The 16,113-nt window shown below is 48.1% G+C and overlaps 2 protein-coding genes across 4 annotated transcripts; one reads left to right on the forward strand and one right to left on the reverse strand.

The window, feature by feature from the left end:
* Positions 1 to 713: 713 nt before the first annotated feature.
* ints5 (integrator complex subunit 5) lies at positions 714 to 5,681 on the reverse strand (the record flags this gene model as incomplete). The annotated part of the gene is made up of 4 exons (XM_080008004.1): positions 714 to 1,938; positions 2,432 to 4,408; positions 4,518 to 4,773; positions 5,587 to 5,681. The coding sequence occupies 4 exons, from the start codon at positions 5,679 to 5,681 to the stop codon at positions 1,216 to 1,218; spliced, it is 3,051 nt and encodes a 1,016-aa protein (XP_079864130.1). The 3' UTR covers positions 714 to 1,215.
* A 2,043-nt stretch (positions 5,682 to 7,724) lies between these two features.
* Positions 7,725 to 13,744, forward strand: LOC307235469 (phospholipase A and acyltransferase 3-like). Of its 3 annotated transcripts, none has more exons than XM_080007577.1 (5): positions 7,725 to 7,813; positions 11,477 to 11,550; positions 11,970 to 12,078; positions 12,210 to 12,478; positions 12,593 to 13,744. In XM_080007577.1, the coding sequence occupies exons 2-5, from the start codon at positions 11,536 to 11,538 to the stop codon at positions 12,716 to 12,718; spliced, it is 519 nt and encodes a 172-aa protein (XP_079863703.1). In that variant the 5' UTR covers positions 7,725 to 7,813; positions 11,477 to 11,535; the 3' UTR covers positions 12,719 to 13,744. The 3 variants fall into 3 exon arrangements, with proteins under 3 accessions (XP_079863703.1, XP_079863702.1, XP_079863704.1); XM_080007576.1 differs by lacking the exon at positions 7,725 to 7,813 and adding an exon at positions 7,822 to 8,114; XM_080007578.1 differs by lacking the exon at positions 7,725 to 7,813 and adding an exon at positions 7,822 to 7,985.
* The last annotated feature ends 2,369 nt before the right edge of the window (positions 13,745 to 16,113 follow it).

A 16,113-nucleotide genomic window follows, 5' to 3' on the forward strand; every position in this document is an offset into this window, starting at 1 on the left:
TTCGCGGCTATCTTAGGCGCATTTGGCTAAAAACCACGGTCTCCGAATTTCCGCGCTGCCCGACCGCGTTGAACGTAACCCTAATTTAACGGGCGGTGGGTGGTGGGAGGACGGCGAAACCGCTTTGTCTTACCTCTCCGTGAAGGCGGCCATCTTGATAATGCCGATCTAGCTCCGCCCACCGACGCTCGCGGTTTAGCCCCGCCCACTCGGTGCAGCAACCGACGGCGTTCGGGAAAATTGTGACGCGCGATTAAAAAAAAAATATATATATATATATATATATATATATATATTTTTTTTTTTTCTTTTAAATCTATATATTTATCTATATATTTATCTCTATCACCGACAGTGATCCCGAAGCTTGTTGTGGGCGTCGTGCGGGCCCGCGGGGAGGTTGCGCATTTGTGGTTTTGCGCCGTTGCCCACGACCGTGTTCTCGGAACTACATTTCCGTGGAGCTGTCCCCGAGGTGCAGAGGATCAATGCCCCGTTTTGATCCCATCAGGCACGGACACGTCAGCTTCAGGACCCGGGGTGACATCAGCACCGAGATCCAGCTCGGATGGTTGAACTAACGTGCGAGGCGGCAGTGTCATTTAAACGATTTAAACGTAATCAATGTGATCGTTTACGTTTCGAGTGTAAAAACAAAAGAAGCTTCCTGGGATCCAGGGTTGGTTCGTGGGTAATTGGACACAGTGTTTGACCAATCGAATATTTATTTTGCAAAACGCTCGGAACAAAATTTGGTGCTTATAACAAGACAATGCATATCAAACAATGTGGAAAATCTCATAGCATAAACTTTGTCAGCGCAATATGAAAATTATTTTGATGTATAATTGTTAACTGGATACAAGACATTCATTCTTGACACAAACAACATTGAATGGCTGTTTGCTGAGAAATAAAGTATGAAAAAATAAAGGGCCATATTCTCTACCATATAATCCCAATGTGCCACTTATTTTGTCACTTCTCTGTCGCATTAACAACTACTTAGGATTGAGCCTTAAAGGAAAGTATAAAAAGTGTACACACACACACACACACACGCACAGACACACACACAGTGATATTAACTTTACAATCCCCTAACTGAAAAATTCAATGTCCTTTTCTACATTTTAGTCTTTGTCCCAACCAAGCCGTCCTATTTCTATCGTTGACGACATTTCTGTTGTGGACTCCGTGCTCTCTCTCTCTCTCTCACAGTTGAAACCGCCAGCACAGGTGTCCAAGTCTATCAATGTTTTTATGCAGAACACTGTGGATTGGTGCCACATATCGTGCCACATCCCCATCCCGTGAGAAATCCCTGCAGAACAGGCCCCTGTCTGAGTTGAAGATGAACTTCTGGGGCATGGGCCCGTTCCCCCTCACATACTCCCACACGGCAAGCAGCAGCAGCCTCACCTCAAAAGGTGTGAGGTAGTGGAAGGCTTCGTGGACATTTCCCAACACGGGAGGCAGGAGCTGGCCCTCTCCCATGCAAGAGACAAGGAGGCAGGAGGCCTGGAGGTGCCATGGTGAGTCTTTGGCTGAAGCCTCCCGAGACGCCTCCCAGTGGGCCAGCAGGCTGGCCAGGAGGCCCCGGAGAACAGCCGAGCAGTAGCATAGAGCTGGGCGCCCCACTGCTACAACGTGAAGGAGTGGGAAGAGAACAGGATGGGCCTCAAAGCTACGCCGGATGTGGATGTCCCGCTCCATCGTGGTGCGGGCGTGCTCTTCAGGCGGCCATGACAATTCGCCGTTGGCAACGTCTGGACAGATGTTTTCCACTAGTGTCATTGCCACAACTTTGGCTGCCTCAGCGTTGATGGGCGACGGTTCTTTGGGGTCAGACGCTGGATGTCGAGAGCCGTTGAAGCTGCCATTGGGAGATGACGAGCTGCAACACTGGACTGTGACGGCCAGCAGGGTCTGAATGTTCTATGGAGAGAATGCAAAGATGTTGCTCATTGTGATAATAACAGATACTAAGGCTCAGTATTAGGCAGGTTCTTACGATTCAATTTCAATAAAGGGTTACGATTTAATTAATTATCGATTCAATCTGATCAGAAATTCTATATCAACATATTGACATCTTATACATGATGAGAATTGCTACCAACTTTTTATTATACCACATGATGTGCATGACAAAAATATTTCACGTAACATTCAGTCATGAAGATAAATATTTTCATTAATTTATGAATTAATTGTGATTCATTTAAAAATGGTTGCATCACTTTCAAACAAAGTATTACGACCAATATTCAAAATTTCAAACCTATTTTTTAAACTGAGCACTACCTAGAAACAACAGACAAGCACACACACAAATTAAATTGGTATGACAATTGATCATTTTCTTGTATGAAAATCACAGGACACAAGACTACCATGCTGTGTACAACATTTCATCAGCTAGTCTCACCTGGATGACCCCGGCTGGGTCTGGGACTAATTTGGTGGTCCGGACTTTCAGGCCCTTGCCTATCACCCCGGCATGGAATACAGACCAGACGCTGCCGGAGAAGTTTACGGTGGTGCCGAACCGGCAGTTGATGTCTAGCAATGAGGCCCCGAGGTCTGGGGAAAGGGAAGGGGAGAGTGGCGGGTCACCGGCCATGTCCGCAATCTGCCCGCCGAACAGCTCGGCGTTGCCCTTGTGCAGCGCCCCCTCCACCAGCTGCTGGAGCATAGACTTGAGAGTGAGAGTAGAGTAAGCCGCCAGACGGGCCAGGAGCAGGACTGAGCAGTTGACCGCCTCCCCAGCCTGACCCCCATCTCTTCCAACCTTGCCCCCTTCTCCTCGCCTTCGTAACGCCACAAAGAAGTGAGTGACTGCGGCGCGACACAACAGGAGCAGGTGGGCCGGGGGGGCCGTGCGGGGCAGAGGGCTGGAGGACAAGAGGCGCACGGCGGCGTGGGACACGACGGGATCCCCGTGGAGGAGCAGCGGGCAGAAGTCATGGAGATGTCCAGAGACCGCTGATCCAACCTGGAGGGCCATGGAGGATTGGGCACCAGCTCCGCCTCTCCTCTCCTCGTCCTGGCTCTGGATGGCTGCCGCCAGGTTGAGGAGCAGCTGCCGGAGCTGCCGCGGCCCCAGGATGTGGGTGTGGATCTGGGCCACACAGCGGCTCACAGCGGCAGGGATGAGGCCCGGCAGGCAAGCGGAGAGCGGAGTGTGCAGCTGCCAGGCCAGTGCCAGCTCCTCTGGGTTACGGGCCTGTGTAAGCAGCTGGCAGAGAGCCTCAGTGGCAATGCTCGGGCCCCCATACACAGAAAGCAGGCACAGTAGCTGGTGCAGCCAGAGGTGCCGCTTCCTCTCCAGTCGCAGTGTCTCAGCACACAGCTCACCCACGTGGGCCTGAAGCTCCTCCAGGAAGGGGATGACTCTCTGCGGCTGGGTGGACATAGAGTGATGAGAGTTGCCCTCCCCGCCATCAGAGCGGTTGTAGACTAGCTTATGGAGGTGTAGCAGCAGCATCTGGAGCAGTCGGTCGCAGGCCTCTCGTACTCCTTCATGGGGGGAGGGCGTGGGACCAGAGATTATTACAGAGGCCGGGGTGGCGGTGTCGGCCAGAAAGCGGAGGACCCGGGCCCCACCTGATGGACTCTGACTAATGAGGTGGACGGCCAGCCCAAGCATGTTATCCAGCTCCTCCCGAGGAAAGCCCTGGAGCGAAGCTTGCAGCTGAAGTAGCACAGGTGGCCTGAGGAGTTCCACCAGCTCTGCTGACACTGCACCCAGCAGGGTTGGGGACAGCGCCGCCAGCTGGAGCAGGAAGGGCACAGCAGCTCGGCGCAGCTGTGAGGAGCTCTCCCAGGAGGAGGCAGAGGAATTGGGGGAAAGAGGAGTTGAGGGGCTCAGGCTCTCCTGGAACATCCTGAGCAGCTCTCTGCGGATGCTGTCTGAGTGGTGTGCTGCCAAGTGACCCAAGATTCCCACTACCGAGCCAATCTTCGGTACTCTACTGCCTTTATCCCCACCTCCCACCAAGAGACCCTGGTCCTTGGTGCCGTGTGAACAGAAGTCCTTGAGGCCGCATGCCAGAACTCTGCTAATAATGGTGCCAGGAAAGGCTGAACCGATGTGGGCCACCACCCAGTCAAAGTGGGGCGAGTGCTGGACGGAGGTGTCCAGCAAGGCATCGACACAGGCATCAGGGCACCAAGCCAGCATGGCAGCCAAGCACTGGGAGTATGCTTCCATCAGGGAACGGGTGGCAGCACAGGACATCCACAGCTGGAGCAGTTCATTGAGGCTGGATGAGTGTGGACTGGCCCGGCGCCCGGCATGCTTGCTGCTCAGCTGACCAAGTAGATCCACAGCCCAGGCTGACACCAAAGGGGCCCAGGCCCGGGGGTTAAGGCGGATAAACTCAGACAGTACACCATGAACCTCCTGAAAAACAAAGCAGGAGTTTGTTGTAAATCTAATTAAATTAAGTCACCTCATAATATACAATTGAAATTCATGATCAGAGACAGAGTTAGATTTGAAAATGTCTTACTTGTATTATGTCCTCCAGGTTGGAGCTGACTCCAGTGCTCCCTCCGCCACCCTCCGTCTCCAAGTTGTGGAGGAAGGCAGAGACGTGCTCGTCGTACACACCCCTCAGATGCTCCAGCACAGCCCCTCTGCATGCTGGGACAGAGCGCAGGAGTCGTACAGCACAGCGGGCGTGCTCTCGGACACTGAGTTTGCGGCCCTGGGAAATGTCTATGCCACTGATGAACGACTTTATCTCCTGTGCAAGCTCCTGGGCACTGGAAGAAAATGGGCGAAGAAGATAAAAAAAGTAATAATACAAGTAACTTTGCGTTCTCACTTTGCACAGGGTTTCCACAGTATGCTTTTATTATAATTATGTATTTACATATTTATTATTTTGATTTTAGTGATTTGTAACCAATATGAACACTGTTGTAATGATTAAATATATTATGTACTTATCACACCTGAATGTTAACCTTAAATGATGTTGCTGTGATGTTTATTCACTCCAGATGTGCATTAACCGTGCAGTATATTTGAACTACTATACTGTAATAATTTAGACCTCTCCCATCCTGTCTACACAATTATAGTGTATACACATTACTCATCCTGTACAGAAATATCCCATCTATATTTATACCTAGTCAATACTAGCATCCATCCATTCACAATTCATTTACTTTTGACTTGTGTGTAGAGCACTGTGTGTGTGTGTGTGTGTGTGTGTGTGTGTGTGTGTGTGTGTGTGTATGTATGTATGTATGTATGTATATATAAATATATAATTTTTTTAATGTTATTTTCTGACAATTAGACAAAGTACTTGTGATATGAAAATGTAAACAGCTTTTTTTTCTTAGCATGTTCTTCCTGCTGGAATGAAAACTTCATAGAATCTCTATGGGGATGAGAGTACGGGGGGGCTACGGGAGACACTATGAGACAATGGCCATATGGTTTGTCGTAAACTTGCTATCGATCGATCGGGTTACTTTTGATGCTGTTTTAGGTCAAACAATAAAACGACTGCATGGACTTGTTCTGAGACTAGGTGACAGAAAGCGGGTCCCTCTCGTCCTCACCTCGGGGCGTTCTGCGGCGTGACACCGTGGGAGCTCTGCATCGCTTTCGGGGGATTCCCGTCAAAAACGACAGACATCGCTTGCTCTTTTAACATTAAGGCGTTACATTAAAACGCCCGTCGGCAGTGAGCTTAAAAAATATATTTAAAACAATGAGATCTGTTCCACTGGTTGACGAGACAAAATATGATAAAGGCGACTAAAGGCGGAAGTTTCCTCTTCTTCGGTGTTCGAGCCCCCGCCGCTACACACCGCTCATATGACCAGCGCCATCTAGCGACGGGGAGTGACATTACCACGTCTGCTATTCATGGCCAGCGAGTAAAGAATGAATAGTTCAAGTTCAAGAGGTTATTTGTCACATACATATACACACGGTCATAATTATATGCAGCGAAATGTCATGACACCCGGTGATTACGCACAATAAGCTCTATAAGCTGTAAAAATACTAAAAATACCAGAATGTGCGTAATCGACACAAGGTGCTCGCGCAGGCGGCCGCAAGGGGCGGCGCCACAATCGCGATTCTGGGTTCTATAATTATATATATTTAAATGTATATTTAATACAACGTGGACAAATAATTATAGAATATATAATTAATTGTGTATGTTGTATTTAATATACATTTATATCCACCTAAATGAAACTTACCTTTATTATTATACTATTGTTTTTGTTAATGAAAAGCTGAGTGCTGTGTGTATCTCAGACAATATGAATAAAATGTGTATTCGGGGCAGTCCCGACATGCCGTTGTCCGTGTTTGATCCAGATCGGTCCATTATTATGGAATATTTTAGTAAAAAAAATGTATTTTTTTTTATCATCGCCCCAACGCGCTCGCCATCTTGGGACCTCACCAAGATGGCGGCAAGTTCAGATGTAACTGACGTCAGAACTTTATGGACGTCATGGATCCGACGAACCCACAGACCAAATGAATAACATGTGTATTTGGGGCTGTCCAACATGGCGTCGTATGAGTTTCATCCAGATCAGCGGTTAAGTATTGTGGAAGAGGTTTGGGATCAACAATCGCAACCTCACCAAGATGGCGGCACACAGAGACGTACGGACAAATCCTCGCGCAAGACGGAGTACACTGATCACATGACAGATATAGTCGCGATTGGACTTTAACTAAAGAAATATAAGATGCAAACTCTTAATCGTACGAAGTTACAAAGTGACAGGTATTATTTTATTACTACTAAACTTTATTATGTTTGAAAAAAATGTAGTTAAAAGGAGTACCAGAAGACAATTGGATTAAACAAAGCGCTGAGTTTTACATTACATTACATTACTTTTATCAGACGCTTTAACCAAAGCGACTTACAATTATTCAAACACCGACGGACGCAGCCATCAGGAGCAATTAGGGGTTAAGTGTCTTGCTCAAGGACACTACAGCATGCTAGCAGGAGGAGCCTGGGATCCAAACAGCCTAACCAACCTTTAGATCACTAGGCCACCAGCTCTACCTCTTGAGCTACCGTCCCCACAAACGTCATATTAAATATATTAATTATTAATATTTAAAATATTAAAATATATATTAAACGTCATAAATATACATACTTCTGAGGACAACTGACACGAGACAAGATAGATAGATAGACAGACAGACAGACAGACAGACAGACAGACAGACAGTTAGATAGACAGACAGACAGATAGACAGACAGACAGATAGACAGGTGTACAACGTCTAATCCTGGATCTAAACATATTTTTTCATTCACTACCGATGCTTAAAGGAAGAAGGTATCATGCGTGCCTCATATTGCACATTAATTTAACAATTGAGTATTTCATATTTTAGATATTTTAAGATCGTAATAAACATTGGACATCTTCAATGTAGTTTGCCCATTTAAGGCCATGGGCAACAGTTCATTGCTTTAAGGAAATGACTGTCTCCCTTTTGATTATTATTTTTTTTTATTTTCAATTCTTTATTTTATTTACGATCCGATCCGCGACTCAAACGCGGGACGCCGACCCGCGAGCCCGGTGACCCGTCGCCGCCCCTCGTTTGACGCGCGTCTTCGCCTGTTTCCGAGCTGGACGCGAACGCACCGTCTGACGCGCCCGCTCCTCGGCGGTGACGTCATGCGGGTTCCGGGCTTGTGAGGTACGCCCCCCTCGGGTCGTCGACCGCAGCCGCCCGAGTCGTCGCCGCCCCGTCAGCTGATCCCCGGCGGAGCCTGGCGGCGCGGTAACGTCCGACCGCCCTGCTCCTTTAGCCCAGTCATTAAAAATTAAAAAAAAAAGGCAGAGTGATCTACACCTCATTTGACGGCCCGTGTCTCCGCTGCTGCTGCTCTGGCGGAGTTCTAAGCGGAGTCGATCGCGCCGCCATTTGTCGTGCGGAAAAGTAACGCAACCGAGTGCGTTGTTACGTCACTTGAGTCGATTTTTCAAGTGTCCGTCGTGACTCCGGTGTATCGGCTTTGTTGTTTTTCAATAATCTGGATTTATATTTGTATTTGCAGTACAGTGGCTTCAGAAAGTACCCAGTAAGTGTTTTCGCAGTCTCTGCGTTTCGTTGTTGTTTGTGTTGAGATGTCATTTTAAATGGATAAAATTGCCATTTTTGCCCATCCCTCTACACCCACCAGCCCATAATGACAAGAGTGAAAAGATGTGGCAAATTGAATGGATTAGACGTCGTTGAACATTCGGACCCAGTCCAGAAAGGCACAGGCCTGTGTGTACAAGGTGACACAACTCACACTGGCATGTCTGCTGAAATGCTTTATTTGGCAAACTCCAGGGACGGTGCTGCTCATAGTACAACTAGGAAAACAAATGGAAATAGGAATTAAGGAAAAAATACAAGTCTATATACAGCATTAAAAACAAAACAGACCAACAGAAGCTTTATGTGTGTATAATTATGTACATTGTGCAATGTTTGTTGTTCAGTGTTTGCAAACTGAGAATAAGAAAGAAGAAGAAACAGTCTTTAATTGTCACACCACACTACAACACATGCTTGCACACACACACACATGCACATGCTTGATGGTGGCCGGTGAAATGGCTCCTCTGCTTTTGACCCATCCTGGGTTGTCCTTCCTCCGGGGGCACAGCCAGGAGCAGTGGGCAGCGTACGTGGACGCGCCCGGGGACCAGGTGATAAGTGTCCATCGCTGGTCAGACGATGATGGGTGCATGTTTTTGAGGGGGGTCCTTACTGACGTGAGGTGGAGGAAACCCCATGTGAGCACGGGGAGAACATGCAAACTCCACACAGAAAGGCTCCTATTTGGGAGATAACCCGCTGGAGCACGGTGCCAACAGCGCCCCAGGCGGGAATCAAACCCAGGACCTTCTTGCTGTGAGGCAGCAGTGCAATGCACTGCGCCACCGTGCCACGTAATAATACATACCAAGGAATATAAATGTGTATACGAGTATTACAGCAACGAGGTGAACACAGTATTCATGAGGCGAGTCCTCGCTTGTCACAGAGTTCAGTGTCCTTACGGCAAGAAGCTTTCTCTGAGGAGGCGCTCTGCCCTGGTCCTGGGGCTGCGGTCAGGATGCTGGGGATCCCTCATAATCCTCTTTCGCCCTGGTCCTGCGCCGCCCGGTGTGCGAGTCCTGCAGGGGGGGCCGAGTGCTGTCCCGATGGTACGCTCGGCCGAACGTGGCGCTCTCTGCGGGGCTTTTGCGGTCCGGCGAGAGGGCCGGTCCCCGTACCAGGCGGTGAAGCCGCCTGACAGGACGCTCTCCGTGGCACCAGAGTACAAGGTGTGCTGGGTGTTTGGAGAGATGTTTGACTGTCTGTGATGCCCACGTCGGATCCTCTTGTGAAGAAACAGAAGAAGAAACAGTCTTTATTTGTCACGCAACACACCACACTACAACACATGCTTGCACACACACGCACATGCTTTGATGGTGCCGGTGAAATGGCTCCTCTGCTTTTGACTCATCCTGGCTTGTCCTTCCTCCGGGGGCACAGCCAGGAGCAGTGGGCAGCATACGTGGACGCGCCCGGGGACCAGGTGATAAGTGTCCATCGCTGGTCAGACCATGATGGGTGCATGTTTTTGAGGGGGGTCCTTACTGACGTGAGGTGGAGGAAACCCCATGTGAGCACGGGGAGAACATGCAAACTCCACACAGAAAGGCTCCTATTTGGGAGATAACCCGTGTGATGTTTTGTGATGTTTACACCGAGGAACCTGAAGCTGGGTGGGCAGACCCTTTGCTGCGTCCACGACCAGCTCTTTGGCTTTGCCGATGTTCAGGTAGAGGGTGTTGATCAGGCACTACCGTGTCAGGTCCTCCACCTCCCCCACGTCGGCCTTTTCATCGTTGTTGGCGGGGCCCAATACAACTGTATCGTCAGTCAACTTTATGACGGTGTTGGAGTTACTCTGAGCCACACAGTCATGTGAGCACAGCGGAGGAAAGCCCTAAAGTAGCCCAGCAGGGCCGGCTCTGCGCCCCGGTTGCTCCCTCTCTGATGGTACCAGCCGTGCCCACGGCCCGCCAGCGATGGGGCGCCCGTGATCCGTGCACCAAAACTGTGTGGGTTTTTCTTATTTTTATTTTAGATGTAGGTTATTTTATCTTACTCCGCTTCTTTATGGAACGAAACAAGCAGCGTGAGTGATGGGGACACCACTCCCCCTCCGCCTCCCGACAATGACCTGAAGCACTCAGCCAGGACAACGCTGGAGGGCCTTCAGGACAAGTCTCTTGACTGTCCTTGAGGGGCCCGGTCAAAACCCAGACTTAAACCCCCATAGAACATCCGTGGATGGACCCGAAGACGGCAGTTCAGACGCCTCCCGTTTGATCTGACGGAGCGTGAGAGGATCTGCCTGGAAGAATGCGGTAAACTCACCAAATCCAGATGTGAAAAAGCTTGAAAGGACTGCTGCCAAAGGGGCTTGTGCAAAGTACTGAATCAAGGCTCTGAATACTTATGTAAATTTGAGATATCAGTTTTTGATGTTTAATACATTTGCAAATATTTCTAAAATCATGTTTTCCCATTCTTTTGTCATTATGGGTTATTGAGTGTAGATTGATGGGCAAAAGATTTTTTTTTTTAATCCATTTTTAAAATGACATCTACAACACAAAGTGTGCAAAAAGTGAATGCTTTCTGAAGCCACTGTATTTATAAATTACTTTGACACCGCCTATACTATGTCTGTGTAAATTGAAAAATTTGGAAAAAAAGCCAGAGTACTTTATAGGTTGTTTTATATCAGGACAGTGGATATAGGTGGTTTTATTGAGAATACTTTTAAGTACATTTAAGAGGAATTACTTCTACTTCTGTTGTTTTTACTTCGTTCACCACTGAGCATTGGTGCCCGGGCATTTTTAGAGGAGGTGACCACCCGAGCTCAAGTGAAAAGATTCTGAACTCTGAGGCTACGTCTCCCCTTGCGTTAGTGACCCTGATGCTGGAGCTCCCTTGTTTCTCTGATGGGGCGCCCTGGCGGCGCTTTGCCTCAGTCGGTTTGAGTGAAATCCCCTTCGACTGAAACCCAGAGTCGTCAGAGATGGGACGCTCACTCGCAGGGCCGTAGCGGACCGTGTCCGACCACGGCCAACATCCAGGGTTAGATTGCGCTCTGTGACTTGGCGGCAGCCGCTGTCATCGCAGTGTTATGAGGTAGCCGCAGCAACACGGGGGAATTATCGGTTGATGTGATGTCACAACTAGGGAGTTAGAAGGCACAGATACCCTCAGATAAAAACGGAAAACCTCTTGTCCTTCAGCCTGTGTTCTAATTGACACCCCGTGGCAATTGCCAGTATTTCCCATCCGCGCCCTCCTTTCCCCATGAGCTATTGTTCGGCATGTATATTTGAAATTGTTTGGTCCATGTATGACTTATCCCCTCAGGTGAGCTGATTCATTTGGAAAGAGAAAGCTTTTGTAATCCTGCTCAGGCGTAAGAAGTCATGGCTCCAACCCTGGTCAGTAAATACTGTGTTGTCTCCCTGTCCCTGTGTTTTTAAATCATCTGTATGGCGCATTGTTTTTATATTTTTTTGCCCATACCTACCTCTTTCAGACAGAACAAACAAGTATTTATACATACAGCACATGTGCTTAGAGCTCGGCATACCGCACTGCATTCAATAATACACATTTTGGTGTTAAATGCCTTGTGCCGATGAGTGGGCTTCGACAGAACCCCCCCCCTCGTCTAGTCAACCGCTCGTCACAGCATCTCAGGCGGCGTCATCTTAAATCGACATCATCCAGCTCCAAATGGCTCAGTTGGCCACCGAGCTGTACAACCACCACACCCGCGTGAGGCCAACTCTGCCGCGTTAATGCTAAAACACTTTAAATCTGTTTTGAAAGTAACCCCACCCCCTCCCACCCTCAGTACGATGAGAAGCCTGAGCTCGGGGACCTGATAGAAATCTTCCGTGGCTCCTACCAGCATTGGGCCGTGTACATCGGAGACGGCTTCATTGTCCATTTGGCCCCCCCCTGTGAGTCCCTACCGCTAACACATCCGCATGAGCGGCTCTCCTCGAACGCCGACCCGACTTCAGTGCTTCCCTGTGTCCGTGCGGCGAGCGTGACCTTACACTGACCTTTGAAAGGACTTTCCCCCCCCCAGCCGAGGTTCCGGGAGCCGGGGCCAGCAGCGTGATGTCCGTTCTCTGCGAGAAAGCCCTGGTGAAGAGAGAACTGCTGTGGGACGTGGTCGGGACCAACCAGTGGCAGATCAACAACGGCCTGGACAGGAAGTACGAGCCGCGCTCGGCCCACGTCATCGTGCGGGAGGCCCGGGCGCTGGTGGGCGAGGAGCGGCCGTACTGCATCTTCAGGGGAAACTGTGAGCACTTTGCCACAGAGCTGCGCTACGGAAAAGCCGAATCCCGACAGGTGGGTTGTCAGCCGCTACCCATCTCTCCTGGCGCTCTGCAATACCTGGTTGCGGAACATGAAGGTGAAAGATGACGGCAACTCTACTTGTTGGGGTGCGGTCTCCCTCCACAGGTGTGTAAGGCAGGCGAGTTCGTCATGGCAGCCAGCGTCGCCACCGTGTTCGGCCTGGGCGTGGTGGCCTTGGCGGGGGCGCTGTTTGGACGTGGGAGCAAAGAGGAGAAGAAGAATACGCAGTGACCGACTGTCACCCGACGCGGGGCTCGATTAACACCAGCAAAAGCCGCTCGATACGACTCGTGTTTCAACCATTGGGACGCTGCAAAAAACTAATAAATGAAAAAGTTCTCTGGCACGTTACAAAATAATGCCACACCCATACTACCTTAAACACAGATAAACCTTGAAGATATTCATTGAATATTAACCTTGTAAAATTTTTTTTAAAATATATATAGTTCCTTCCATGGCAGAACTACAAAATACAGCAAAAAATTGTGAGGGGGGGGGGTGATCGAAAATTCGTGTGCTGAAACGTAAACATGCTGAAGTTCAGTTTGACGCGTTCTGGTCCTCTTCATAATGAAGGATCGTTTGTTGAATAACTAACACCAGCTTGGACACTTGCAACAATTGCACAAAAAAACCCACCAGAAGAAGCACAAGGTTTTTATGAATCTCTGCCAGTAATCGCATGTAGTGTGTCGCAACCTTTGAAACATAAGCTGGAATCTCTGATGCCGTACTGCCAATTCCTCCCATGTGTTACCGAGATCATGAGCCTTCCTAGAACCTTAAAACTCTTATGTTATTTTAAAACCTTTCATATCCAATGAAGTAATGGAAAATATTTTGTGAGCCTCCTCTAAATTGAACAAAACGACGTAAGCCTCTAAAGTTGTAAGCTGTATTACCTTATTGTGAGAGTACAGATGTTAGGTCCAAATAGAATTTTCTTATCGTTAAAAAAAAAGTGTAAACCTTTGTTGGAACTTCTGAATTTTCTCGTAGGGGTTCATGGTTCTGTCAAATGGAAATAACATGGACATAAAAATGTTCAAATTGGGTTGCGAACAAAGCAAAGTACTACTAAAGTATTCTTAAAAATGTCAAAAAAGGCAGCGATTCATCTTTGATAACAAATTCATTACTGATAAATGATTGACACCATTTTATCAATTTATTATATATATATTTATAACATTTATTCATAACTTTTGGTCACATTTACAGAGCTGTTTTTGCCAATAAACAATTTATATCTCAGTCCTGACCTGGTTATTTACATGGTTGTACTCAAACAATACACTTAAAATGTTATTTTATGTAGACACAGCTGGGATGGAAACAGAAGATAAGTCTACACTCAGATAATAAAAAAATAATACAATTGTTTCCTCAGGGTGTGGCTCCTTTCTATAGCAGGTACAATATGTGTTGTACTGTGACTCACAGCCGGTCTGACACGTCTGAGATGAATGGCTGAGGAGTATTGGTAGTGTTAGTATTGGAATTATTGCATTGCTAATATGTAATAAAAAGATTTTAACATGATTGTCAGACTCAATATGGACTAGTACAGACGCCGTGATTCTCAATAGCATATTGTAAAGTCCCAATCAGTCCAAATCCCAGAGGCATCTCCTTGTTTCCTGCATTTTACTCTACAGCAGAACTAGTTTGAAATGTTCTGTGATACTGGTGTTTAAACCAGATTCAAGAGCCCATGGCTTCTATTTATTTCAAGAAATGGCCCCGCCCTGCCTGCATGGATAATTATTCTTGCTTTATATTGTGTTGGACATACGGTAGAATACTTCGTTGTATCTAAGAATGAGAAATATTTTATTTTCAATTATTCATAGTGCTTCTTTATTTGGAAAACTATATAAAAAGGATATATTGTGTGGACATGCAGTGAACTGACTCCGGAACCGAGGAACCATGCTTTGATGTTAATGCACTCGAGTTCAACGCAGTCATTTCCATTGTTTTTTTTATTTTTTCTCTGTATTATACATTTAAGATTTTTGGTGCACTGTTTGACAGCCATTCCCTTGTCCCGGAACCGAGCATTCCACCTTCCGAGGAGCGTGAGAACCAACACCACTCCCATGGCTGTGGCTTCAGTTTGGCGACGTGAAGGGTGGGACGCACAGAACCTAACCCCTTCAGAGGGAGTTCCGAGCCCCTCTCTGGTGAGTGCCCATCGAGCCAAGCGCTATCTCGTGCCTCCCCAACACGAAGCTGTCTATAAAAGTTACAGCTACAGCGGGAAATTCAAATGGAGAAAATATCAGGTGGCGTGACACATTTCAGCTTTACGTATAAAAACCTCAACCACGACCTTAAGTGTTTGAACACGATCCCCCGTCTTACCAGGCTGCAATCAAAAGGCACAAATAAAACACCTACGTTAACATTGTTTCACCACGATCTCGAACACCGTGCACATTGCTTTGATAAGGAGGCCATCTCCCTCAAATTAATCTACCGCTTATTATCTATGGGATTATGCAATATATGATCAACAGCATGACAATCTTGTTGACAAAGTTACAATTTGGTACATTTTTGTGAGCACATTACCACCAGCACTGAAAGGCTCTTCTCTCAAAAGGCTCAATGGCTCAATGCTTCATTATCAAGACGGCGAAGTGCAACAGAATTCAGTGCCACACGTCCACCGAGTTTATCCACGTCTCCGTATTGCATGTGACGTGATTCTCCGGTCAGAAATCAGGTGGCCAAACTGAAAGAAACAAGGCCTAAACGTGATCGGCGGTGTGCCAAAGTCACAAACAATGCCACGGCAGTCTCGAACTCGAGGAAGTCCGTTTGCGAAAAGCGGCTTCCATTTTGTTCCTTGCGGAGACCGTGCGGGAGTGACTTTCTGCTGCGTCACATTGATGAATCAACCGCTTGGGCTTTTCGCGACGGCTGTGTCGCTGCGTGGTGTACTGTTTAGGGCGCAGAGCGGGATGGGCATCGTTCTTTTGGAGCCGATGCCGCGCCATCCTAACTGGAGAGAATGCTACATGACGACCCGTCTCACAAACAGATGACCTTGAAAACAGAAGCCTTCGCCATGAGCTGCTGAGGTGATTGTACACGCGTAACAGTGTGCATCGACTGAGTTGGGGGTGGTGATAATTATTTGAAATGACCGATGGAAAAATCATGTTCATTCTTTTGCATGTGTGCATGTATAAAAAAACACAAACAAATGTATACCACTTGGGCGGGTTTTAGCAGGTTCCCCTGAGAGTCTGATCAACATGGCCTCCTGCCGTCACGAGTGCCTGCTCTTCTCTATAGATGGACTCATTTTAACTTTGCCGCGACAGCACTGGTCCATAACGACGTGTTTGTGGAGTGATGTGGATAAGCTCTCGACCACTGTAAGAGTACTTTGGAATTCTCCCGGAGCCCCGTCCCCTCTGCTCAGCCAGCGAGCAGCCTCCGTGGTGGTGGCCGTAAGGTTCCCGGCGCTCCTCGCGCTCCTTTTCTGTCCTCGCTTTATGGAATGTCGCACCCTCCGTGCGCCCCCCCCGTCCCCCCGTCCCCCCTCCCTCGCCGCAGGAGTGAGTCAGGGTCCGTCCGTTGCATCCCGTTCATACACTCGTTTTCTCCCC

The sequence above is a fragment of the Zeus faber genome (assembly GCF_960531495.2).
Source record: "Zeus faber genome assembly, chromosome: 10".
NCBI lineage: Eukaryota > Metazoa > Chordata > Actinopteri > Zeiformes > Zeidae > Zeus > Zeus faber.